At 43.0% G+C, this 21,380-nt stretch overlaps 15 protein-coding genes across 15 annotated transcripts; 8 read left to right on the top strand and 7 right to left on the bottom strand.

Annotated features, from left to right (window-relative positions):
* Positions 1-8: 8 nt before the first annotated feature.
* On the top strand, positions 9-1,507 carry V1512DRAFT_268289 (uncharacterized protein; the record flags this gene model as incomplete). The annotated part of the gene is made up of 2 exons (XM_066917453.1): positions 9-322; positions 379-1,507. Coding segments are annotated over 2 exons (1,168 nt in total), but the record flags the coding sequence as incomplete, so codon positions are not given.
* Positions 1,188-2,619, top strand: V1512DRAFT_111723 (chaperonin 10-like protein). Its single transcript, XM_066912896.1, has 3 exons — positions 1,188-1,427; positions 1,485-1,538; positions 1,584-2,619. The coding sequence occupies exons 1-3, from the start codon at positions 1,360-1,362 to the stop codon at positions 2,455-2,457; spliced, it is 996 nt and encodes a 331-aa protein (XP_066769191.1). The 5' UTR covers positions 1,188-1,359; the 3' UTR covers positions 2,458-2,619.
* A 58-nt stretch (positions 2,620-2,677) lies between these two features.
* Positions 2,678-4,134, top strand: V1512DRAFT_268284 (putative sodium bile acid cotransporter). The gene is made up of 2 exons (XM_066917452.1): positions 2,678-3,040; positions 3,105-4,134. The coding sequence occupies exons 1-2, from the start codon at positions 2,782-2,784 to the stop codon at positions 4,103-4,105; spliced, it is 1,260 nt and encodes a 419-aa protein (XP_066769190.1). The 5' UTR covers positions 2,678-2,781; the 3' UTR covers positions 4,106-4,134.
* V1512DRAFT_268283 (ubiquinone biosynthesis protein Coq4) lies at positions 4,092-4,892 on the bottom strand. Its single transcript, XM_066917451.1, has one exon. The coding sequence runs from the start codon at positions 4,842-4,844 to the stop codon at positions 4,119-4,121; it is 726 nt and encodes a 241-aa protein (XP_066769189.1). The 5' UTR covers positions 4,845-4,892; the 3' UTR covers positions 4,092-4,118.
* Positions 4,893-4,928: 36 nt separating this feature from the next.
* V1512DRAFT_268281 (RAVE subunit 2/Rogdi) lies at positions 4,929-6,253 on the top strand. The gene is made up of 5 exons (XM_066917450.1): positions 4,929-5,022; positions 5,069-5,251; positions 5,300-5,470; positions 5,523-6,051; positions 6,101-6,253. Exons 1-5 carry the CDS (start codon positions 4,957-4,959, stop codon positions 6,160-6,162), a joined length of 1,011 nt encoding a protein of 336 aa, XP_066769188.1. The 5' UTR covers positions 4,929-4,956; the 3' UTR covers positions 6,163-6,253.
* V1512DRAFT_268278 (PDCD5-related protein) lies at positions 5,909-6,708 on the bottom strand. The gene is made up of 4 exons (XM_066917449.1): positions 6,561-6,708; positions 6,437-6,513; positions 6,261-6,390; positions 5,909-6,212 (listed from the first exon to the last, which is right to left on the bottom strand). The coding sequence occupies exons 1-4, from the start codon at positions 6,675-6,677 to the stop codon at positions 6,165-6,167; spliced, it is 372 nt and encodes a 123-aa protein (XP_066769187.1). The 5' UTR covers positions 6,678-6,708; the 3' UTR covers positions 5,909-6,164.
* Positions 6,541-7,604, top strand: V1512DRAFT_268277 (uncharacterized protein). The gene has a single exon (XM_066917448.1). The coding sequence runs from the start codon at positions 6,882-6,884 to the stop codon at positions 7,479-7,481; it is 600 nt and encodes a 199-aa protein (XP_066769186.1). The 5' UTR covers positions 6,541-6,881; the 3' UTR covers positions 7,482-7,604.
* Positions 7,167-8,152, bottom strand: V1512DRAFT_268276 (DASH complex subunit Spc19). The gene is made up of 4 exons (XM_066917447.1): positions 8,054-8,152; positions 7,783-8,007; positions 7,595-7,735; positions 7,167-7,550 (listed from the first exon to the last, which is right to left on the bottom strand). Exons 1-4 carry the CDS (start codon positions 8,117-8,119, stop codon positions 7,524-7,526), a joined length of 459 nt encoding a protein of 152 aa, XP_066769185.1. The 5' UTR covers positions 8,120-8,152; the 3' UTR covers positions 7,167-7,523.
* A 109-nt stretch (positions 8,153-8,261) lies between these two features.
* Positions 8,262-8,796, top strand: V1512DRAFT_268274 (reactive mitochondrial oxygen species modulator 1-domain-containing protein). The gene is made up of 5 exons (XM_066917446.1): positions 8,262-8,363; positions 8,420-8,453; positions 8,502-8,592; positions 8,637-8,659; positions 8,701-8,796. Exons 1-5 carry the CDS (start codon positions 8,289-8,291, stop codon positions 8,757-8,759), a joined length of 282 nt encoding a protein of 93 aa, XP_066769184.1. The 5' UTR covers positions 8,262-8,288; the 3' UTR covers positions 8,760-8,796.
* Positions 8,797-8,854: 58 nt separating this feature from the next.
* On the top strand, positions 8,855-10,772 carry V1512DRAFT_230747 (uncharacterized protein). Its single transcript, XM_066913965.1, has 2 exons — positions 8,855-9,068; positions 9,114-10,772. The coding sequence occupies exons 1-2, from the start codon at positions 8,864-8,866 to the stop codon at positions 10,730-10,732; spliced, it is 1,824 nt and encodes a 607-aa protein (XP_066769183.1). The 5' UTR covers positions 8,855-8,863; the 3' UTR covers positions 10,733-10,772.
* Positions 10,724-11,527, bottom strand: V1512DRAFT_268271 (uncharacterized protein). The gene is made up of 2 exons (XM_066917445.1): positions 11,168-11,527; positions 10,724-11,122 (listed from the first exon to the last, which is right to left on the bottom strand). Exons 1-2 carry the CDS (start codon positions 11,510-11,512, stop codon positions 10,757-10,759), a joined length of 711 nt encoding a protein of 236 aa, XP_066769182.1. The 5' UTR covers positions 11,513-11,527; the 3' UTR covers positions 10,724-10,756.
* A 1,290-nt stretch (positions 11,528-12,817) lies between these two features.
* Positions 12,818-13,152, bottom strand: V1512DRAFT_268270 (uncharacterized protein). The gene has a single exon (XM_066917444.1). The coding sequence runs from the start codon at positions 13,140-13,142 to the stop codon at positions 12,834-12,836; it is 309 nt and encodes a 102-aa protein (XP_066769181.1). The 5' UTR covers positions 13,143-13,152; the 3' UTR covers positions 12,818-12,833.
* A 285-nt stretch (positions 13,153-13,437) lies between these two features.
* V1512DRAFT_268267 (uncharacterized protein) lies at positions 13,438-14,412 on the bottom strand. Its single transcript, XM_066917443.1, has 5 exons — positions 14,162-14,412; positions 14,030-14,103; positions 13,898-13,979; positions 13,683-13,846; positions 13,438-13,633 (listed from the first exon to the last, which is right to left on the bottom strand). Exons 1-5 carry the CDS (start codon positions 14,229-14,231, stop codon positions 13,601-13,603), a joined length of 423 nt encoding a protein of 140 aa, XP_066769180.1. The 5' UTR covers positions 14,232-14,412; the 3' UTR covers positions 13,438-13,600.
* Positions 14,413-14,579: 167 nt separating this feature from the next.
* On the top strand, positions 14,580-16,180 carry V1512DRAFT_268266 (DnaJ domain-containing protein). The gene is made up of 2 exons (XM_066917442.1): positions 14,580-15,031; positions 15,084-16,180. Exons 1-2 carry the CDS (start codon positions 14,794-14,796, stop codon positions 15,857-15,859), a joined length of 1,014 nt encoding a protein of 337 aa, XP_066769179.1. The 5' UTR covers positions 14,580-14,793; the 3' UTR covers positions 15,860-16,180.
* On the bottom strand, positions 16,090-18,267 carry V1512DRAFT_268265 (uncharacterized protein). Its single transcript, XM_066917441.1, has one exon. The coding sequence runs from the start codon at positions 17,854-17,856 to the stop codon at positions 16,402-16,404; it is 1,455 nt and encodes a 484-aa protein (XP_066769178.1). The 5' UTR covers positions 17,857-18,267; the 3' UTR covers positions 16,090-16,401.
* Between the last annotated feature and the right edge of the window lie 3,113 nt (positions 18,268-21,380).

Below are 21,380 nucleotides of genomic sequence, written 5' to 3'. Positions count from 1 at the left end.
ACCATAGAAATGCACTCGAGAACAGCACTCCAGGCAAGAACAGTGCTGCGGCAGACAAAAACAGTGCTCCGTCAGACAGAAAGGACGTACAGCACTGCGTCTACAGTGTCAGACACCGGACGGACGAGACGACGCAAGACAGAGTTCGCGGACGTGCTGAATTCCGGCCCGTCGTTTAGTGACTTTCTGCGGGCAGGACAGTCAGCAAGTGTCGAGAAGAAGGAGGTCGTCAGGTTGCCAGGATGGCTAAAGACAGACATTCCGACTGGGACAAACTACACGAAGATCAAAGAGGATTTGCGTGGTCTGAATCTGCACACCGGTATGTCGTAGTCAATAGACGACAAATGTCACAGACAGGAACAAGCTAACGAGTAGTGTGTGAGGAGGCCAGATGCCCGAATATCGGCGAGTGCTGGGGTGGAAGCGACAAGTCTGCTGCGACCGCCACCGTCATGCTGATGGGCGACACGTGCACTCGCGGGTGTCGGTTCTGTTCGGTCAAAACGAACCGGAACCCTGGTCCGCTTGATCCTCACGAGCCTGAGAACACTGCTGCTGCGATTGCGCAGTGGGGACTGGGGTACGTCGTGCTGACCACGGTCGACCGGGACGACTTGCATGACGGCGGAGCGCACCATTTCGCTGAGACCGTGGTCAAGATCAAGCAGAAGGCACCACAGATTTTGGTCGAGGCGTTGACAGGGGATTTTCAAGGAGATTTAGACATGGTCGCTGTTATGGCGCGGTCAGGATTAGATGTGTATGCGCACAATATAGAGACGGTGGAGGAATTGACGCCGTACGTTCGAGATAGACGGGCTACATTTGAGCAGAGTCTGAGGGTGTTGAGGGCGGCTAAAGATGCAAAGCCAGGGTTGATTACAAAGTCCAGCATTATGTTGGGATTAGGCGAGACGGACTCGCAGGTCGAGGCAGCACTCAAGGCGCTAAGGGATGTTGACGTCGATGTGGTCACGTTCGGACAGTACATGCGACCGACTAAACGACACATGAAAGTCGTTGAGTACGTCAAGCCGGAAGCGTTTGAACGATGGCGAGTTCGGGCACTTGAACTTGGGTTTTTGTATTGTGCGAGTGGGCCACTTGTGAGGTCGTCTTATAAGGCTGGAGAAGCGTTTATTGAGAATGTTTTACGCAAAAGACGTTCTCCTTTGTTTGATGAGTTTGAGTCCGAGTCTGAGTCTGTGAGAGTGGGAGTGAGAATGTAATTTAGTAGTAACCCTGGCATAAAGCTCATTGTCCATTATCCACGTCCACGTACACATACACGTACACATACACATACATACACATACACATACACGCAACATACAGAATAACGAATAGACGAGAATAATGAAGGAAGCAATTGTTACTTGTGATGGAATTAATGTGACGTCAGAGATTATTGAGTCTCCAATTCCGTATGTATCTGCGTACCTGCGTATCTGCGTATTGGCTCGTTCAATAGCTAATGATAGTGTTCCGGGACAAGGAGAAATTCTCATCAAGGTGGTCGTGTCAGGGACCAATCCGTGAGTACTCTATAAAATGGTAGAATACCAATCTGATCTGAGTAGAAAAGATTGGAAGTATCCTTACTACACTAAAACGCCAATGGACTCTGGCGATGACATTGCAGGATACGTCGAGTCATTTGGACAAGGAGTGATTGGGTTCAGTAAAGGAGACAGAGTTGCTGCGTTTCATAAAATGGGATATAAAGCAGGTTCATTTGCAGAGTACGCGTTGGCATTCGATTATAGTACGTTCCATATTCCGGCTCACACGTCGTTTGAAGAAGCGTCAACTATTCCATTGGCAGCGTTGACGGCAGCGTATGGATTGTTCGATACGCTAAAGCTGCCTACTCCATGGCAGCCAGCCAAGACGTCTATCCCGTTGTTAGTATGGGGTGCGTCGACCAGCGTCGGTGCATTTGCTGTCAAGCTGGCCAAACTTGCTGGGATTGGACCGATCATTGGCGTTGCAGGTCAAGGAAGTGAGTTTGCGAAAAGTATCGGGGTCGATTTCGTGGTTGATTATCGTGCTCCTGATGTTGTCCACCAGATTCGCAAGTGTCTGAGTCCTGGGCAGAAATTGGAATATGCGTGGGACACGATATCGGAGAAGGGATCTTATCAGTACTGTATATCTGCGATGGAGCCAGGGTCATCGCATTTGTCATTGATATTGCCTGAGCGTAGGTTTGACGACATTGGTGATGGTATAGACTACAGCATTACTGCTGTCGCAAACGCACACAAGGACAATGCCGGACTACGTGACTTCGGGTACTTCTTTTACAAATTGGTATCTAAATGGCTGGTCGAGAACAGACTGAGTGGACATCCGTATGAAACTGTTTCGGGACTTGAAGGAGTCGGACCAGCATTAAAGAACGTGCTTGAAGGCAAGAACAGTGCATTCAAGTATGTGATTCGGGTTGACTAGTCCGTTCAAGCGGAATGGTGTTGTCGGATATTGCCGGATCGTTGTATTCTTGACTGTCGGATCATTTTGTATTTTCGGTAGAACGGGTGACACAATCCCATTGTATCCATTTCTAGTGTAGTGTATATACTGTACTGTACTGTACTGTACAGACTGAAGACAATGATAACAACTATGAAGGGTATTGTACCAGTTATCTGTTATCGCATCGCATCGCATAGCATCGCATAAAAAAAAGTCTTCGGTCATTTACTCATCTTCATGATATTTATATACACATAGACTCACTATACACATAGATTATAGACTAAAATAGACAATAGAATGGACTCGAAATGGAAAATAAAAGCAACAAAACTGTTCTGGTTTCTAGTGGGTGAATGGTTCGTGATTGGAATGGGTGTAGCAGTCGCTCTTGCATACAAATTCCCTAACGTGGCAAAAAATCATGGGCATATAAGAGCTGATATTACGATTGAATACGTTGCTGTTGCTATTATCTTTGTTATTTCTGGTCTGAATATCCCACGAGCAAAACTTATTACTCAAGCTGCAAACTGGAAAGCTCATTTGGTTACTCAATGTTAGTATATATATATATATATATATTATACATATATTATATATGAGGACGAGCTAACAAACAGGTATATCGTTCTTGGTCACTCCAGCTATTGCATTTGGATTCGCAAGTGCAGCAAGAGTATCAAATAATCCAAACATCAGTCAATGGATTCTAGTTGGCATTATTGTCACTGGATGTACTCCGACAACTGTATCGTCAAACGTCGTCATGACAAGAGAATCTCATGGGAATGAATCACTGTCGCTTATTGAAGTATCTATTGGCAATTTACTCGGTGCATTCATCACTCCCGCACTAGTACAAATGTTTCTTGGCCCTCATACAGGATTCAAGTACGGCAACCCGACCAACGACATTAGCTTACGTTCGTTATACGCCGACGTCATGAAACAGCTTGGGCTCGCTGTGTTTATCCCGCTCTTTGTCGGCCAAGTCGTGCAATTCTTTTTCTCGACTCAAACAAAGTACGTCCTGACCAAGTTTAAACTCGCCAAAGTCGGTTCGTTCTGTTTACTGCTTTTGATCTGGCACTCGTTCTCAAACTCGTTCGCGGCTAATGCGTTCAACCAAGTGTCACATGCTTCTGTCATAATGGTCTGCTTCCTCAACGTCGGCTTGTACCTTCTGTTTACAGTCATCTGCTTCCTTGCCGCCCGGTTCCCGCTCTTGCCTGAGAAGTATCACTTCTCGAAACAAGACACTATTGCAATCATGCTGTGCGGTGCGGCCAAAACGGTTGCGCTGGGTGTACCACTGATCAACGCACAGTACGGACGTAGTCCTGACCTTGTCGGCCTGGTCGCTATCCCGCTGGTGCTGTACCAGGGTGAGCAGATTCTGGTTGCGCAGATCTTAGTGCCAATATTTAGACGCTGGGTGCAGCCTGAGCTTGATCTGATCAAGGCTAAGGCCGAGCAGGAGAAGCAGCACGAAAAGGAACAAGAGTCCGCGCAGGCAGCGGACTCAGAGAAACAGGTCCGGACCACGTCTGAGAGCGGGTACAGTACCGAGTCTACGAGTGAGCCCACCATGTCTACGAGTGATGTTGTACGTGAAAAGTAGTTTATTGTCTTAATTAGCTTTTTTGTTTACGTTTACGTAACTCGCGCAAGTCTGGCGGTTTCTCAATCCCAAGCTCAAGTCTAACACTGTCGACATCTCGAGTCAAAATCTCTTCCCAGTACACGTTTATGAGCGGTTTGGCTGTCGCCCCGTTCCTGATTGCCCATGGGAAGTACACCGTGCTTAGTCGTGCCCGTTGTTTGGGCTTGAGTCGTAGTGGAGCCAGCGCTGCGCCGATGCCGGTCATTGGGATGAGCGTATTTGCAAACTCAAACATCTTCAACGCAATCTCGCCTTCAATTATAATGGGCAGACCGGTGATTGCGTGATAAAAGTCATGACATTCTCTGTACCGCTGCATGACGTACGCGCACTCAGGGTCATCAATGTACCGTACGCTCGCTCTTGTGTCTGGGGACACACCTTCATGTTCGAGCCATTCCGCGTACACTTTTCCGACGCTGTTGGACGGCAGTCGTGATAAACTCGCGATGTCGAGTGACGTCGAAGTGATCCGAGGTTTGTCACGTAGAATCCGTCGGCCGGTCGGATCAGATAGCATGACGTCGCGCAGTCTACGCATGAGCATGGGAAGAGCTGTTGTTTCGCCTAGAGTAGCAATCAAGTCACCGCGACGAGGGTTAAAGAATGAGTAGATTCCTGACCCTGCTGCGAGGAATAGTTTTTGTGCGATATTTGTTGGGACATGGCCAGGGTATTTAATTGTATTTATAATCATTTGTCGACGAGTGTAGGAGTGTAGGAGTGTAGGAGTGTAGAGTATGAGGGAGCGCCGCATTCATAGTGGATTATACGCGTGATGGTCATACTTTCATAGACCAGACTACAACATGACGACGGCAGTACACCCAGTTCAAGACTCTAGTACTTCTTTAAATGAGGAGCATAAGGTGTCTGTATGTATTTAGTATGAGTGCAAGAGTGAATGCGACTGACAAGTAGATCCTTGAACTTGCATGGCTACTTGGAGATTTATCAGATACAGTCAAGTCTGTCACTGACGGAGTTGAAGAGTGTCTTGCGTTACTGAATGAAGATCAAGGGTCAACATTAGTGTTATCATCAAACAGATCAGAAGCACTGAAAGGGTTTATAGTCAGAGTTGGGCAGAACATCACCAAGGCAGTATGTATCGAGTAGTAACATCAGTACATGAACAAGGCTAATAAGAAGGAAATCCACTTAAAACTGTCGAGTCTGAATAAAGGACAAGTATGTAATATGACATTATCAGAAGGAAAAGCGATTCCATTATCTCAATTGAACGATTGTGTCAACTTTCTCTCCGTTTCCTTGCGTATTTTGAAAGGACTGGACTTTATTGAGCCGGCATTGGTGTTATCTGTACGTATAAATGATAGTATGCTACAGGGTCTATACGCTTGCTAATAATTAGCAAATGCGAAAGTTGATTTCAAACGTACGGTACGCTCATTTATCTGTCCGGACAGTAAGTCCAGCGTTTCAATTCCCGTACGTCACAATTGAGCCAGGAACGTTCATGCCTGAGATCCCAGCTGGTTTAGCAATCGACATGACGGTGTCTGAATCTGGAGTCATTGCAGATATGCGGACGCTGCAAGTAATTGACCGACCTGTTGCGTCTTCATCTGCTACTATTACTTCACGATACACTCGTACTCCTGTGTCTAGTATACGATCTACAAGAGGTATGCCAGAGTTGACACGGACAATGACGAATTCTACGACTGCTAGTGTTGCTAGTGTTGCTACTGCTGCAAGTGCTAGTAGTAATATGTCTAATGCTAGTACTACTAGTTGGTTCAATAGATTAATGGGACCAAGACGACCAATTGATGACTCTAATATGTTTCTATACAAAGGCCAATACGTCAAATCCCTTGAACGTATCACGGTTCAAAGTTTAGATCCAGGATTAATGGCACTGATATCTAAACTAAATGGTACGTATTTTGTCTAATATGACGACTATATTGACATACTAATGATCAGTCTTGGAGCTAAACATCGGACAAGCATTACGTAAACTTGAGATTGCAATGAATTGGAAATGATATCACAAGTCGTCCTCGTCCAAATCGTCATCGTATCTTCTTGTTTGATACTTCGTGTGCTTAGTATTGTAATACAAAACATAAACAGAATAACTCACGACAATCTTCGTCTCATTTTCCTTTGTTTCTTGTTTTGAGATTTGGTCAAGCAAACTAATCAGTTCATCTTCATCAATTCGTGCTCTTATTTGACCTGTTCGTGCCATTTGTATGAGTAAATCCTCGACCCTGTTCATTTAGCAAGTCATTATGATAGTTTAAAAGATACAAATACCCTTTAGCTCTTTGTTGCTTAACTATTCGTATACGTGACAATCTTTCCCGAGCATTTGGTGTTAAAATCTGCGTAATCTAAAGTCTATCAACTAAAAATTCTATGCGATTCATAATACACACACCATCTCAATCCGAGAATCATCTTCATTTTGTTTATTTGAGTCCTGTTTAGAAGGTTGTCTTTGTTGAATCTCAGCTAATCTCGCTTGTCTAATCGCTTGTAACTCCTTGTCATCCATTCTGCGTGTCTGTGAGTGTCGTGAGAATATATCACGAACGGAGGAAGACGAGAAGCCTCACACTCGCCACTTGACCTTCACCGAGTCTAGTCAACAACGACCAAAATTACTCTCACAATTCTTCATAAATCTCCAGAACGTACAGGAGGCGTGTACAAGACGCTTCTTTCACGTCTATCGTCTCCTGCCGGTTCTTCTACTGCCATGAATCATTCGACTCCAACCAGTCCAGACGAGGTTGACATTTTATCCAAAGAAGTCGCTGCTCTGTCTACAAAGTTAATACTCGCGGTTGAGAAACAAGCAGATTTAGAAGACGGACTTGCTGCTGCTCGGCATGAACTTGATTTAGCTAAATTACAGATCCAGGCACTTGAAGATGAAAAGAAAGAGCACGATAGACAAATGGACGAGGGTTTACTTGTTGAACGCAAGGCTGTTGAAGAAGAGACGTCAGTGTTGATGACAAGGTTAATGAATGAATCTAAAGCCAGAATGAAGGCCGAGAGTGACAGACGGTCGATTGAGCAGGAAGTAGAGGATTTGACCAGGTCGTTGTTTGAAGAAGCAAATAAGATGGTTGCTCAGGCAAGAAGAGATAAAGACCAGTTAGAGCAGCGGAATAAGCAGTTACAGAACGTTGTGATGGAGAAGGATAATATATTGGCGTCATTACAAGAGCAGTTGACTGCGTTGAAATCGGTATTACAGCAACTTACTGAACAAGAGGATCAGGATGACCAGGAGCACCAGGAGGACCAAGAGGACCAGGAGGACCGGGAAGACCGGGAAGACACGGCATGATGCGTCATACATGTCATAGCATGAAACAGCACGAGGCATGGACTACAAGTACTTAGCCATTTGTCGTTTCTATTGATTAGTACTGCATACAAAACACATAATACAAAACATACCTTTTGCTCACTAACAAGTTCAAGTCTTGACAGTGTAAATCTCAATCTTTGTAGTTTCTGTTTAGACTCGTTTAGTCGCTTAATATCGTCAACTTGACTCGTCTTTGGCTGTCTTTGTAATCGGACTTCATTCAATTCAGCCTGTCAACAATTAACCTTGTCCAGCACTCAACACGCTATATGTATACCTTCGACACCAATCCTTTCTGTCGTCTCTCCAACTTTGATATCGCACTTTCCGCTCTTTGTAAAAGTTCAATAATCTGAGGTTCAACTTGACCTGCAATAGACGACTTCACACACTCAACCTCAGACTCAGGTACAACTTCAAACACCCGCTTGGTCTTCAATACCGTCTTCATTCGAGGTAAATCACTGACTCCAGAGTCAAGTGACGTTAATGCTGATCCAAGCTGTTCATTTAGTTGCAACACATACACACAAGTATGAAATACATACAACATCAACACTCGACCGTAACGAAGACACACAACCTTGAAGACTGTACACGTAATTCGAATTCATGACGCGTTTCTCGTTCAAACTTCGTTTGTTTACTCTAGTTTACTCTTGTTCGTATTATTCGTGTCTGTGATCACGTGATTATTCTTGTCGTGTCAATGTCACTCTATAAATCATGTGACTCGTACTCTATATTCACGTTCAACAATTCTCTCGACATCATCCACTCAAAATGCCACCATTACCACAAAGACATGGACCTGAACAGTCTCCTTTTGATAAGTTTAAGATGGGCCTAATGATGGGTGTATGTAGATTATATTTTACTCTGCTATATATATATATATAAACGCTAATACTCAGACCTCGGTTGGTCTCGTCACTGGATTTCTATTTGGTAACAATAAGTTGTGGAGTAATAGACAAAAAAAATGCTAATAATAAGGTGGATTTGCAATCATCAGATACGGCCCAGGTCCAAGTGGTTTCGTACGCAGTCTCGGAAAGTACATGCTCGGATCTGCTGCTTCGTTTGCGTATGTTATAATTGATCTTATGCCTACTTCATACTAACCATTAGAATGTTCATGTCTGTTGGATCAGGTATTTTTACTCTTTATCTCGCTAAATAATACTAATCATAGTGATCCGCTCCGATGACGTCGTGACCCGGCAAAGCAGACGCAAATATCAGTTCAATTAGTTAGACCGTGATGTAAAATACAACCCCGTACTTATTAGTCTCCGTGATGTAAAATACAACTCCGTACTTCTCAGCCTACTCTCCATTCACTCTCAAACTACACAATGCAATCATCCCCTTCGGTAGAGTCACTCGACTCGCTCGAATCTGACTCATTCAACTCAATAGACAGTGACGATGACGCGACGGTGATTGACCCAGCTGAGCAAGCTGATACGCTGCCGGCATTTGATCCACCGGGAAAGTATAGACCTCATGACAATGACCACCGCGTCGTGGTCGAAGTCCAGGAACGCCGGTCGAAAAAAAGTACGTTCACTACGTCAAAAAATACGACTTGAAACTAACTAATAGAACCTCGTGAATACAAACAAACATTGAAACAACAATCAGCAAATACAGTGTACCTCTACTTGATCTCACTCAACAACACATTCAATCGCAAATGTCTAAAGATCCCATTCTTCCCACAGACAATGCTCTTAGGTCGTCAGCTCAACACCCGCACAGCACCGACTCCTGACAATGGGTACTTCGATACCAAAGTCCTTAGCAGACAGCACGCCGAGATCTGGGCCGATCGCACTGGCCAGGTTTGGATCAGGGACATTAAGAGCGCAAACGGTACGTTCATTAATGGCACAAGACTTTCCGACGAAGGTGAAGAAAGTGAACCTCACAAACTTGTGCCGGACGACGTGCTCGATCTCGGCATCAACATCTCAGGTGACGACTCGAAATCGGTCGCGCACAGCAAAATATCAGCAAAAGTAGACAAAGTCCTTTTTGTGCCCGGATCATCACAACCTATATCCCAGACAACAGCGCCCGCGCCCACGCGCCCGCTCACAAATTCAAGCTCAATCAACTTGTCTTACGCAGACATCGAGCCCGGTTCAAGACAACAACCGCATCTGCAACCGGCACACTTACTCCCGTCTCTTAAATCAGCTCAGGGAAAATCAAAACAACAACGCATCATATCCCGGATACTGAACCCGACCGAGTTGACCACAAAAGGTCCGATCGCGCTCGACATGATCGTCAAGAAAGTCGCAACAGAGTACGGGCACGCAAAAGCGCAAGCGGCAGACCTCGCTCGGACCACGGAACTTCTTGCCAACTTGATTGACGCCCAACACGTCTCATTCCAGACCGCCACGACGGGTTGTCAAGTGCCTGCCGTGCATCCGCCTGCTCAAACAGACGAAACAAATGCGCTCGCAGCGGCGCTGGCTCTGGCTGAGCAGCAGTTGAAAGAATCAGATCACCGATTAGCAGCCGTCAAGTCTGCATTCGAGCGCGAATCTCATGCGCGTGAACAAGCGGAATCTAAACTCGCGCTGGCTCAAGAAGAACTTAAACTCGAGCGCGAACAGGCCATCAGCGACTTGCGCGCCGAAGAAGCCGTTGATCAGGCATCAGTCACGCCCTTAGCTTCAGACACGATCGCGTTGATTGAAAATGCAGAAATACAACGACGTCGTCGCCGTAGCAGTTCAAGTTCCGAGTCCGACGTGTCGGACGACAGCACGAGCTCGGTCATGAGCCATCTCAAACAAGCAAATAGAGACATCAAGTTATGGAAAACGCGAGCGGTGAAAGCAGAGTACGACGTCGAGCAGAAAAACCGGATGATTGACCATCTCATCAAGCAATTACAGCAAGGCTCGTCGCCGCGCCGAAGCCCGGCATCGAGTCCGGCTCGCAGATCTAGATCGAATAGTATCCAGCCACAGTCCGAGGGTAGCAGATCTCAGAGCAGAGAGAGCCAGATTAGATCGCGGTCGAATAGCATTCAGTCCCCGCCGTTAAAGCGGACCGTGACTCTGAGACCGGAAAAATCGCTGGCGACCACGACCACCACGGTGTTAAAACGAGACACGATCGGGTTCGTCGCGCCGATGGTCGCTACCGTCGGCACGGTTCTCATGGGGCTCGGGGTTATGAGTTTGTTAAACGTGTGGACGTAAATACATTTTATTCTATATACAGGTTTATGCATTATGTAGGTTATGGTCTAGTATTTGTGTAAACGTTGCGCCAAGTTCACGGATTGGGTCATCAACTCCACGCATCTGTGCGTCCCACTCTGCCGGCGCCGCTTTCTTGATCGACGTCGCTTGAGCTTCAGGCAGGCCACACGCGACAATGTAGTCGAAATAAGACAAGTTCGTAAACGCGTTAATCGCGATGCCATGCGACGTGATATGTCTTCGCATATGAACCCCGATCGACGCAATCTTTTCCTGGTCTGTCAACCATACGCCTGTGTTTTCGGTCGTTTTGGCATGTAACCCAAACCTCTCGAGCAACTCTATTGCCGACCGTTCCAGCGCCCGGACGTAGCATTTCGCAGTCATCTGTTCGTTAGCACTGATTCAAGTATTGAAACTGCGGAGACATACCTTGTAAGTTTTCAAGTCGATAACAGGGTACGCGACAAGTTGTCCAGGACCATGATACGTAGTCTGTCCGCCACGCATTGAAAACACCTGATCCGCGTCCTCAACCTTTTGTTTCAGCTCAGCGACTTTGGCAAGCGAGTCAGCGTCTTGTTGCTGTCGTCGGCCGAAACTGTACACCGGTTTCATCTCCATCGTGAACACGGTCGGTCGCGGTAGGGTTGATGGGTCAGGGGAAGATTTGGATGAAATGAAGTGGCGGACCAGAATATCTTGTAACTCGGATGCGGATGAGTAGCTTATTGGATTATGAGGTGCTGTTAAGTGGATGTGTTTTAGTCTGTTCATTGTGAGTATTCTTTGTTAGTATACGATTCAGGGGTAGATGTGTATTTGCACTCATCAACTCTTACACATCCAACGCGTTTGATATTCATTGTTGGAATATAGGCATTAAGTATCTCTTATTGATCTTGTCGATCTTGTTGATCTTGTCGATCTTGTTGATCTTGTTGATCTTGTTGATCTTGTTGATCTTATTGATCTTATTGATTTTATTGATCTTATTGATCTTATTGATCTTATTGATCTTGTTTGCAAAATATATTGTACAGTATGTCGAAAACAATTGACCAGCACTTCCGTTGCAAACGGCGCAGTACTGTTGTCTACTTGTTATACGAATAGAAGTTTTGTGTTATGATCAAGAACAACTCGAGAAACTCAATGGAATTAACTGGTTAAAATTTAGCCTTGACGATGTAGACTATGTCGCTTGACATGTAAAGCAGTGTATGACCCGCGATAATAAAATGTTAAGCAACATGACCCTCGACACGTTTCTTTTATTATTTCAATTACAAAAGGAATAAACTCGTGTTCGTGAAATGACTTATACTAATAAACTGACTCTTACTAATGAATCGACTTATGCTAATAAAATTTGCAAACTGACGTAAGTCAACAGGATTGAACAGAACCACTTCAGGCAATTAAAATACATTTCTAGAATCAATAGCCGTGTTAATAAAAAGAATGCAGCTGTAGCCATGACGTGAAATTACTTACATGAACCGTGTCAGACGCAGTCAAAGTTGCACGTGATTAAACTCGCCCAATTCGGTATCTCTACTACACTCACATTAATACACCAAGCCAGAATCAAGCGCGTTTCAATCATCGTTCTGTCTGCCAATTTACATAATATTATATGACTTTTATTGTTCGTCGGGTTTGGCCTGTATCAATGGGCATATAGTTGTAGTAAGCGCTTTAAGCTTGAAGGACTCGTAAGATACTTTCTGAACACTCTACATTATTGTAATCCATTTACGCGACAAATTTACTTCAAGTCGTTGTCTGTTCGCACTCACATTATTATGTCGTTCACTGTTATTGTTTTATTATGTTTATTTCATAAATTAAAGTAAATTTAATACTTATTTTACTAAATTTGGACCGATTTTTATTAATGTATTTTCAGAAATGATGGTCATGTTTATTTTTCTCACCAAATCCTAGTGTAGCTACATCTTATATATTGTTAACAATACCTAACTCTATTTATCATCTTAATCGTCTGTAATTCAGAAGGCAGCGAAGTTTAGCATACGAGAATTTATATTATAAGTTATCTATTCATTTATAACACATTTCCTTATCCCAACTTTTATTCAAATCGAAAAATTATCAGACAACAGAAGTGGAAGTATGCTGTTCTAACAGTAACACAATACCGCAGGTATAGATGTGCTTGACAGTTGAAATAGTAGTAAGAAGTAGAATGTATAGTTATAATAATAGATAAAGGTGCATGTTGTAGTGTGTCTGCACCACATTGGGACAAAACTATTAGTGTCAGAGGCGTTAACAGCACAGCTATCAAGCATACAGAATAAAAAAAATAGTTCACTGGCCAGCCAGCAACAAGGGAGAAATCTCCAATTAGGACCGGCCAGCGAACGACTGTACACAGCATTCAGGACTTCAGACAACACAACCATCTATTAACCATAACTGCCTTTTGCTTGTCGAGTGTTGAAGCTGATACGAGAACCCATTGTGGTCAACGGGATTTCTGTGGCTGTCTAAAATCTTGATGCGCCGTCATAGTATCACTATAATGTTGAGTGTTTTTCCTTGCCGTGGATTATACAAGCACAACTGAATGCATTGCTTCACCCGCCGTTTGATAAACAGTTCTGTCGCTGCCGGCGTACTAGATATAGTAAAAAATTAGCGTTATTTAAGATTATGAAGTATAGACATCAGGCATTAGAGCTGTAGCACATTCACCACTGTCATATTTCATAAACTATACCAGTTTATGGCACACTTTGTTTATACTGTGCTATCCTGACCCAGTGTTAAAATATGGAAATAAATCATTTTAGAATATCTACAAATGTGATTTAATCACTTTATCATATGTTCTATCTAAGGCTTCTGCTTGCGAACAGCGCAGATAAACTAAATTCCATTAGCACCAGTCATTACATGAATATAATCCAGTACTTACGTCAAAAATCTGAGCCTTTTCCCAATCCCAAACATCGCCGGTAGTGTAAGGGTCGACCGACAAAATTTCCTTGACGTGCTCTTTAGAGTCAGCAACAATGTTGACAACTGAACCCTTGAAAGAAGGCTTTGATCCTTCGACAACAGGTCCATCAAGAAATACACCTAATACTATTAATCATGGCACATTTGAACAATAAACACCGACAACAATACCTCCGGAGACCATGACTCCTTCAGAGAACATCTTCTTGACATTTACGAGATGGGCTTCACGGACAGCAATACGGCGGTCGAGCTGAGAATCTCAATTAATAACAATTCATAGGTATTAAACATACTGCTAACCGCATCCTCCTTGTCAGGGATAATGGCAACAAATTCGCTAGGCATTATTGTAGTACTAGAAAAGAGACGGGAAGCTAAGAAATCAGGTTAGTCCACCTTTCCAGGCCAATTACGCGCTTGACATTGAACTACCTCGAGGATAAGTTTTAATAAGTGCAATTGATGAATAAGAAGCAAACACTTTTGTTCTTATATGGTTCATGAACTATGTAGAATAATTCAAAAACGTTAATGTGGGATGGAGTAAGCAAGTCTAGCATATCTGAGCCGCACCGCTATCGGGATGTCCAAATCGGTTAAAGAGACTGTGAACACGCTACGGGCTGATTTATAAAGTATAAAATAAACTGATAAAATGAATTTATTCTCGCAATTGAAGCGTTATTTTGCAGTATTAAATTACTATAAAAATACAATTTAATGTGGAGACTGCTCGTCTGCTACTCCATACTAAAAACGGTGCGTGCGTATATTTGAGCACTATCGCCATAAATCTAATTTAGAGTTTTCTACTGCCACGTCGTGTTAACAGTCTGGCCCAGCTTAAATTCATCCTTTTTAGCAGCAAGAACGACTAAGAACATCAAAAAACGGGCGCAAATCCCAAAGTATTTGTACTTTGTTTGGATCGTATTTCGATAAAGGATAGTAATTCTAAATATACATCAATTGCCAGATATCAACCTGTTGTCTCCTGATCAATACAAATCATTTCTGTGGCGCTTAGTTTTACAGGTTCATCAAAATAATAGAGCATATTCACAATGTCTTCGTCTTCATCCAGTCGAGACCATAATCAAGGTCGACAGACCCGAGAATACACTCCAGCCCAAGCAGCTGCTGTTAACAGAGTGCGAAAGTGCAAACACATTGAGTACTACGCAATTTTGGATGTGGAGAAAACTGCAACCGATGGAGAGATAAAGAGAGCATACAGAAAATTGGCATTATTAATGCATCCTGATAAAAATGGTGCACCAGGTGCTGATGAAGCGTTTAAAAGTAAGTAATGCTTGAGTATACACCTAAAATTAGTATTAATGTTCTGTATCAGTGGTTTCCAAAGCATTTCAAGTATTGTCAGACAAAGAAAAGAAAGAAGCATTTGATGCTACAGGTGCTGATCCAGATTCGCGGGGAGGAATGCCTAGCGGATTCAGCGGTGGTCGGTCAGCGGGTGGATCAGGCATGTACTCAAGTGATATGTCACCGGACGAGCTGTTCAACATGTTCTTTGGTGGTGGTGGTGCTACAGGATTTCAATCGAGCTTTGGAGGTTTTGGTGGGCCAGGCATACGAGTTCATTCATTTGGTGGCTCTCCTTTTTCTTTTGGTGGAGGTGCGTCCCCATTCAATCAGCAGAGACGGCCGGCTCAGCAACAAGAAGGCGACGATTCATTCAGTCCAAGAATGCTGATTCAGCTACTACCTCTCATTCTACTTTTCTTAGTGCCAATTTTATCTTCATTATTCGACAGTGGTTCATCGTCCGAGAACACAAAAGCCCGATTCGAATTCACACCATCACCGCCATACACAGCTGAGCGATATACGCCAAAGTATCATGTTCCATTTTACGTCAATCCTAAAGACATAGCGGATTTGACCGACAGAAGGTTAAGCTTGCTCGATCAGCGAGCAGAGAACACATACGTCCGCATGCTACAAAATAAATGCGATCTAGAGTTTGAAATCCGTCAACGCAAACTTGACGATAGTCAAGGTTGGTTTTTTGTCAATCAAGAGAAGTATGATGCTGCAAAGTCTATGAAATTGGAGAGCTGTGACCGGCTAAAGACTATGGGTTTGAACTACTCGGGTCGTCGTTAACGTGGACGGCTATGACCTCAATGAAATGCGCTCTGTCAAACAGACACAGGATTCTTGATTGCTACCCTTGAATGCTCCCTGCCTGCATTTATTTCTTGTTGGATTCCTTAATTTTTATATGATTTGGCTCAATGATACATATTGGTAGATCACCTTTTGACGAGTCTCATGTATTTCGTTTGTCTTGAGTGGCGAAGTTCGAGGTTTTTTTTTTTAATGTATAAATATCATTTTCATTTAGCACTTTATTGCATTTATGATAACGGGTTCAATTTTTGTTAGCATGTCAATACACCATCTTCATATCACTTGAAATTAAAAGTCCATTAGGAGAAATCTAAAAATTAAACTAAAACCAAAACCAAAACCATAACAAAACTGTTTCTACCAATCTGTGGCTCATAGTAACTTTTATACATTCACAATTGTGCTGCTTATCGGTTGGTCTAAACGAGTAATTTCAGTGATTCAAACTGATTTTGCATCAAGTTCACTTATCTGGTGTTACCTCCGAATTTGTGTACTATTTGTTACGGCATTTGTCACAATCTGTCACCGATCTTCTCATTTTGTACACTTTCTCCATTTTGCATTTCAGCTTCGGGTTCTGGTTCTTGCGCTGGTGCGTGGAGCGAGAACTGTGGATCAATAATAAGTATACTGTAGAAAAAGTAGCAGATTTTAAATTTCACCCAGTTTAAAATTCTTCGCCACAAAGTATCTTCGCTTCTGTTGTAATAAAGAATCTTAGTTGTTGCATCTCCCTTGGCCACGAGACTTTCAATGGTTTGTGGTACAACAAATTTATGCCATTCCGGGGCACGTTTGTACAATTTTTCGAAAGCGCTTCGCTTGTCTTTAACCCTCTCTATCTTTCCTGCATCGCGACATAGCAAGCGAATGACAGCTAAAGATATTCTGTAGCAGCTGATAGTAACGCTTGGGTCCAAGTCCTGTTCCAACCCTTCAGAAAACCCAGTGTAATCGTCAAACTGCAACTTCGCATAAGTATTCTCCAAAAACGAGGCGACTATTCTCAGTTGCCGACAGCGATACGTACGCGTAGTATCAAAGACGTACCGATCTGCAGACGCAAAATTCTTCGACGGAACTAAAAAAAAATTTGTAGAAATGAAATCGATTCCAAATAAGTAGTTGCTCAAAACTTTCATAGCTAGAACGAAAAGGCCTTGCCAGAATGCTATAGCTGACAGCACTTTTGTCGCTCTATTGAAAGAGGCCAAAAAAGATGATTTGTCATCCTTGATACCTACGGTTGTGATAACATTGCTGATGGTACTTATCAGAACTGTCACAACCGTAGAAATTAACGGATTACCAGCGAAAACCTCATCCCAATCGTCATTAACAAACAGGGTCGTGTGGGCTGTCTTTCTAGCAAATTCCTCGCTGTATACATCATCTTGACCGGCTGGAACATTGTACTTGGGCATGGCTATACTGTAATAAAGGACAGGAATCAAGACTGAGGGTGCGGAAGGTGGATTCCGTCCTGTTGCATTTGCTTGTTTCCAAAGATGAGCATTTAAAAAGTCATTGTGCGGCAAAATAAAGCATAAGCGATTTGCATTATCCTCATTAACGTCAACAGTTTCCTTATATAATGCCCATCGATCTTGAAGTTTGTAAATTTCATAATTCCCCACTGCCGTCAGATGATCAACAATATAATCTACTTGCTCAAGTGCATTTGCAGGCAAAAACGTTTCCAAATTTAAAAAATAACGATTGGGATTTGAGCCGAGCACATCTCCAAACTCATGATCTTGATCAAAATTCGTTATAGTGCGATCAGAGTCTGCTAATCCTATACAGTACTGCAGATACTTTCTATAATGTCGAAGAGCATTAAGATCGTCTTGCTCAAGTTTTAGTGTAAGCTTTGTTTCCTTAAATTTTTTACATGGCCAACACCGAGATAAGTCCGATATTGGAAACCACCACAAAAACAGCACTGGCCAAAGCACACACATCATATAAAATGGTATGATAACCGGCTCTGTAACTTCTGGTGCCCATGTCTCTGAGTTCAAGTTTGCCTCATTTTTGGAATATTCTATAGTTGAACCTTCAATTGTAGCTTCTCCAATGCGAAATGTTTTTACGATATCATTGCCGGCTTTTAAGACCCATTGATAAGGATGTCGATTAAAATATTGTAGCCGCTTGTTAAGTGGAAGATTCGCCGAGTACGGTAACTTATAGAAGTCTATTCCGACGTCACCAGCAGCTGCTATTGCTATTTGTGTATCTTTAATCTTTGAAAGGATTCTGTTAGTCTCAGCAGTTGACGTATATTGAAACGTTTTAGGGGCTATGATATTTTAGGTTAGTACGGCATGTTATAGGACACTAAAAGCATACCGCGTTCACTCCTTCCTTCATTTCCTGCATGGTTCTGACTTTCTCAATGGCATTAACAGTAAAGTCAAGTATAGCCCATATTAGCTTACCTAAGTCCACATGTCGCAAAATGCTATAGCATAATTAGAACAAGAATAAAGACATTCACTGCGTGCACTATCGCTTACGATCGTGTCTTCATGGCCATTCCTGCTAGACGCGCAGCAAGATGATTTGCTAGAGCCGCATTATCTCCATCTGGAGCATCAACGGGTTTCACATCCTGACTAATTAAGCCACTTGCAGTGTACTTCCGGCGCAGACGAGTATCCATCAGTTTGGTGCCCACAATTTGAAGAGGAGGACTGGCTTGCAAGAGTGTCCGACAAACTGTTGGACGGCATTTTGCCTGTCAAATCCCATTTATGTATTTACATCGCAAGCCACAGAGCACAAAATGAGCAAAAAAATGTGATCTAAAGTTGGGCTCATGCAAGCTTACATTGAAGACATTTACTTGGTCGTTTGAATCTGCGGCTGACATGAGATGAGCATATAAGGTTATTGTATCAAAAATCTTATTTGCAAGCGTGAACTTTAAATACCGACTACTTGACTGACCTTCCCCGGTTTGTCCAGCACTCGTATGCACTCACTTTTAGCATGTTGATTACAATGCCTTTTTTACCCTTAAATTCTGAAATTACAGAGCCTTCGACTGTAAAACTTTCAAGCATGATAACCTTCCAAAGATCGTAATAAATTTTAGCAAGCCATTAATATGGGTGCCAACTTGATAAGGAATAACCTTCTTTAGGACGAGTACAGTCGTCTGATGATTTACTCGGCCCGACTTCCTCTTTCACGGAAACTTCAACAGCAGATTTCACCCGTCTGGTTCCACTCTTGCTTATATACTTTGATGGAACAATCTCTGGCGCTGGATACAAGTCTCCGTTCATAGCTATAAGTTGTAACTTACGAACAAATCGAATAGAGGGAATTACATTTGAAATCCAGCTTCTCGTTGTCAGCTTGATGTTCATCCTTTTCACCCATTTCAACGTTTCTATTTTGGTTTTTCTCTGGCATGCTCAACGCACAAACAGTAGCATGCACCTCATGGCTGTGCTCTACTGGCAAAGGCTCTTCTATCATAGTATTCTCTTCATCTCCATGTACGGCACATTGGAGATCTTCACCTGCGAAAGGAACACAGTTGTGGAGTCCCTGCTGGCGTTTCTGTACGCTCTGAGTCGGAAACTGTCGCAACGTCGGCTACGCGACTGCGTTAGCACATCATAAATTATAATTGATTGAAATCTTGCCGCTGAATTCAAGATCAATAAGTGTCCTCCTTTTAGTGATTGCAAACGCTGCTGTAGTAATGCCATGTCCGACATTTTCCACCCCATCCAAAACATCTGAATTAAAATTCTAGAATATTTCGCCTAAGATATTTTTAAGTTGCTCACAATCCACTCCACGTGCAAATCGGACCAACCGCTTTAGCTGATAACAAATTAGTATCAATTGCTGGATCCAATTTTTTTCCCTCGGACTGAGATCTCATTGCGACGATCTGGCATCAACGATCCGCTTGATGTATATCTCCGGACCAACTTGTCAGATATAATGGAAAATAGCATTGAATTGGTAAGTGAATCCGCAAGATTGACGACAATTCACAAGAATACCGGAAACAACTCGTATTTGAGCTGTCCTAACTCTGCGGAATTATGTGGCATTGAGCCACTTCGTTGCATTTGCAATCCTACTGCGCTTTGTTCAGTGCGTACAATCAACACGCACGTTTAGGTTAGCGCTTCAAATGTAGTCACCGCCACATACGGTGCATAATACACACTAGCACAATACAAGCTAACAGTCAAAGAGCATATATTTGAACTTGAGGCATGAACAAAGCCGAACAAAGCCAGAATAATATCGCATAAACAGTCGCACTAAATAAATTTTAACAGTCAATAATGTTGATCAAACTAGTCCAAATGGACTTGGCTTAAATGGAAGTTTATATGAGCGGTGAAGATGAAATCATGTCAAAGAGGGCTCTCACTGAAAGAGCTCGTTAGAGTTTTATGATCAAGTATGGTTGATAAAGTTTGTCTAAAGTTTAAAACCAGCTTAATAAGAACGGTAGCGATGAACCTAAAGTTGCAATCCGAACTTTGACTCAAAGTTAGATATTCTAAACTGGCAAAAGTTTGTTATGTTTGGGGTCAAACGTTAATAGTTGACTACTATTTAGCGATTTAAAGTACAGATCATGCATTTCAATTCAGTTGGTTTAAACGTATATATATATCTTATAGGCAGTCAAGGCTAGGGTTTCTTCAAAGTCTACAAGTGTGCGCGATGCTGGTCTACTAGCTCGACACTCAATTTGTGAGCAAACTGGATAATTACTGGTTTGTTTGCAAATCACTAACCTCCTCTGAAAATTTGCGCCAGTGTTTTCTCAAAAGTTCTACTGCATGTCATGTATTAAGTCAGTTCTTTCAAGAGCGTGAAGTAAAAGAATAATACTCCACAATTGGACTCTGTTCGCAGATCAGTTTGCCAAGCCAACCAGTCACGGCAGCGTCCACCCGAGCCCTGAATAGTCCTGACTGGACATACTAGTGACGACGTTGGCATCATCTCAATAATTGCACCCAATGTCCATTGCGCGATCTAGAACATGGAGGGCTGGCCATCTTACACCACATTGCTTTCGTCGAACTTAGAGTGATATTCAATAAAGGTGCCGGACGTATGGTGTACGTTGAGAAGTAAATTTTATTTTACGCGAGTACTACGCGAGTACTACGTGAGTACAAATGACGAAGGCGAACAAATGGGGCATTTGCGAGCGGTATTGGCAATTCAATGTGGCTCGATTATATTCTAACAACTTTACCCCACCATCAACAACCGAAAGCCTGGCACAACAAATCTAGACTTTCCGCCGAGATATCACGGTGATATAAATCGTATGCCATCATTTGATGCAAGTAGACTTAGGTCTTCGGAATACTTTACCGAGGCACTGTTCGTCAGGGCTAGACGCACTTGTCAAAGTGTTCGATCTGATAATTCCTGCAAACGCCCAGACGATAATATGTCCGCTATCATCAGTTTATTACTCTCACCAGAG

Source organism: Lipomyces arxii (genome assembly GCF_038497795.1).
Source record: "Lipomyces arxii strain Phaff 12-163 unplaced genomic scaffold V1512scaffold_33, whole genome shotgun sequence".
NCBI classification, from domain to species: Eukaryota; Fungi; Ascomycota; class Lipomycetes; order Lipomycetales; family Lipomycetaceae; genus Lipomyces; species Lipomyces arxii.
Note: the sequence above shows the minus strand (reverse complement) of the source record. Positions and strands in the feature narration are given on the sequence as shown.

Excerpts from the sequence above, each read along its gene's own strand:
- V1512DRAFT_111723 (XM_066912896.1), top strand. The coding sequence starts at position 1,360 with ATGAAGGAAGCAATTGTTACTTGTGATGGAATTAATGTGACGTCAGAG. Across the intron at positions 1,428-1,484 it reads ATTATTGAGTCTCCAATTCC|TGTTCCGGGACAAGGAGAAA; the intron begins GTATGTATCTGC and ends AGCTAATGATAG. Across the intron at positions 1,539-1,583 it reads GTCGTGTCAGGGACCAATCC|AAAAGATTGGAAGTATCCTT; the intron begins GTGAGTACTCTA and ends TGATCTGAGTAG.
- V1512DRAFT_268284 (XM_066917452.1), top strand. The coding sequence starts at position 2,782 with ATGGACTCGAAATGGAAAATAAAAGCAACAAAACTGTTCTGGTTTCTA. Across the intron at positions 3,041-3,104 it reads AGCTCATTTGGTTACTCAAT|GTATATCGTTCTTGGTCACT; the intron begins GTTAGTATATAT and ends GCTAACAAACAG.
- V1512DRAFT_268283 (XM_066917451.1), bottom strand. The coding sequence starts at position 4,844 with ATGATTATAAATACAATTAAATACCCTGGCCATGTCCCAACAAATATC.
- V1512DRAFT_268281 (XM_066917450.1), top strand. The coding sequence starts at position 4,957 with ATGACGACGGCAGTACACCCAGTTCAAGACTCTAGTACTTCTTTAAAT. Across the intron at positions 5,023-5,068 it reads ATGAGGAGCATAAGGTGTCT|ATCCTTGAACTTGCATGGCT; the intron begins GTATGTATTTAG and ends ACTGACAAGTAG. Across the intron at positions 5,471-5,522 it reads AGCCGGCATTGGTGTTATCT|CAAATGCGAAAGTTGATTTC; the intron begins GTACGTATAAAT and ends GCTAATAATTAG.
- V1512DRAFT_268278 (XM_066917449.1), bottom strand. The coding sequence starts at position 6,677 with ATGGATGACAAGGAGTTACAAGCGATTAGACAAGCGAGATTAGCTGAG. Across the intron at positions 6,514-6,560 it reads ATGATTCTCGGATTGAGATG|ATTACGCAGATTTTAACACC; the intron begins GTGTGTGTATTA and ends GATAGACTTTAG. Across the intron at positions 6,213-6,260 it reads AAAATGAGACGAAGATTGTC|TATCAAACAAGAAGATACGA; the intron begins GTGAGTTATTCT and ends AAGCACACGAAG.
- V1512DRAFT_268277 (XM_066917448.1), top strand. The coding sequence starts at position 6,882 with ATGAATCATTCGACTCCAACCAGTCCAGACGAGGTTGACATTTTATCC.
- V1512DRAFT_268276 (XM_066917447.1), bottom strand. The coding sequence starts at position 8,119 with ATGAATTCGAATTACGTGTACAGTCTTCAAGGTTGTGTGTCTTCGTTA. Across the intron at positions 8,008-8,053 it reads TACGGTCGAGTGTTGATGTT|CTTGGATCAGCATTAACGTC; the intron begins GTATGTATTTCA and ends CTAAATGAACAG. Across the intron at positions 7,736-7,782 it reads AGAAAGGATTGGTGTCGAAG|GCTGAATTGAATGAAGTCCG; the intron begins GTATACATATAG and ends AATTGTTGACAG.
- V1512DRAFT_268274 (XM_066917446.1), top strand. The coding sequence starts at position 8,289 with ATGCCACCATTACCACAAAGACATGGACCTGAACAGTCTCCTTTTGAT. Across the intron at positions 8,593-8,636 it reads GGATCTGCTGCTTCGTTTGC|AATGTTCATGTCTGTTGGAT; the intron begins GTATGTTATAAT and ends ACTAACCATTAG. Across the intron at positions 8,660-8,700 it reads GTTCATGTCTGTTGGATCAG|TGATCCGCTCCGATGACGTC; the intron begins GTATTTTTACTC and ends TACTAATCATAG.
- V1512DRAFT_230747 (XM_066913965.1), top strand. The coding sequence starts at position 8,864 with ATGCAATCATCCCCTTCGGTAGAGTCACTCGACTCGCTCGAATCTGAC. Across the intron at positions 9,069-9,113 it reads GGAACGCCGGTCGAAAAAAA|AACCTCGTGAATACAAACAA; the intron begins GTACGTTCACTA and ends ACTAACTAATAG.
- V1512DRAFT_268271 (XM_066917445.1), bottom strand. The coding sequence starts at position 11,512 with ATGAACAGACTAAAACACATCCACTTAACAGCACCTCATAATCCAATA. Across the intron at positions 11,123-11,167 it reads TCGACTTGAAAACTTACAAG|ATGACTGCGAAATGCTACGT; the intron begins GTATGTCTCCGC and ends GCTAACGAACAG.
- V1512DRAFT_268270 (XM_066917444.1), bottom strand. The coding sequence starts at position 13,142 with ATGCTGTGTACAGTCGTTCGCTGGCCGGTCCTAATTGGAGATTTCTCC.
- V1512DRAFT_268267 (XM_066917443.1), bottom strand. The coding sequence starts at position 14,231 with ATGAACCATATAAGAACAAAAGTGTTTGCTTCTTATTCATCAATTGCA. Across the intron at positions 14,104-14,161 it reads TATTAAAACTTATCCTCGAG|CTTCCCGTCTCTTTTCTAGT; the intron begins GTAGTTCAATGT and ends CTGATTTCTTAG. Across the intron at positions 13,980-14,029 it reads TCCCTGACAAGGAGGATGCG|CTCGACCGCCGTATTGCTGT; the intron begins GTTAGCAGTATG and ends TGAGATTCTCAG.
- V1512DRAFT_268266 (XM_066917442.1), top strand. The coding sequence starts at position 14,794 with ATGTCTTCGTCTTCATCCAGTCGAGACCATAATCAAGGTCGACAGACC. Across the intron at positions 15,032-15,083 it reads TGCTGATGAAGCGTTTAAAA|TGGTTTCCAAAGCATTTCAA; the intron begins GTAAGTAATGCT and ends GTTCTGTATCAG.
- V1512DRAFT_268265 (XM_066917441.1), bottom strand. The coding sequence starts at position 17,856 with ATGATGTGTGTGCTTTGGCCAGTGCTGTTTTTGTGGTGGTTTCCAATA.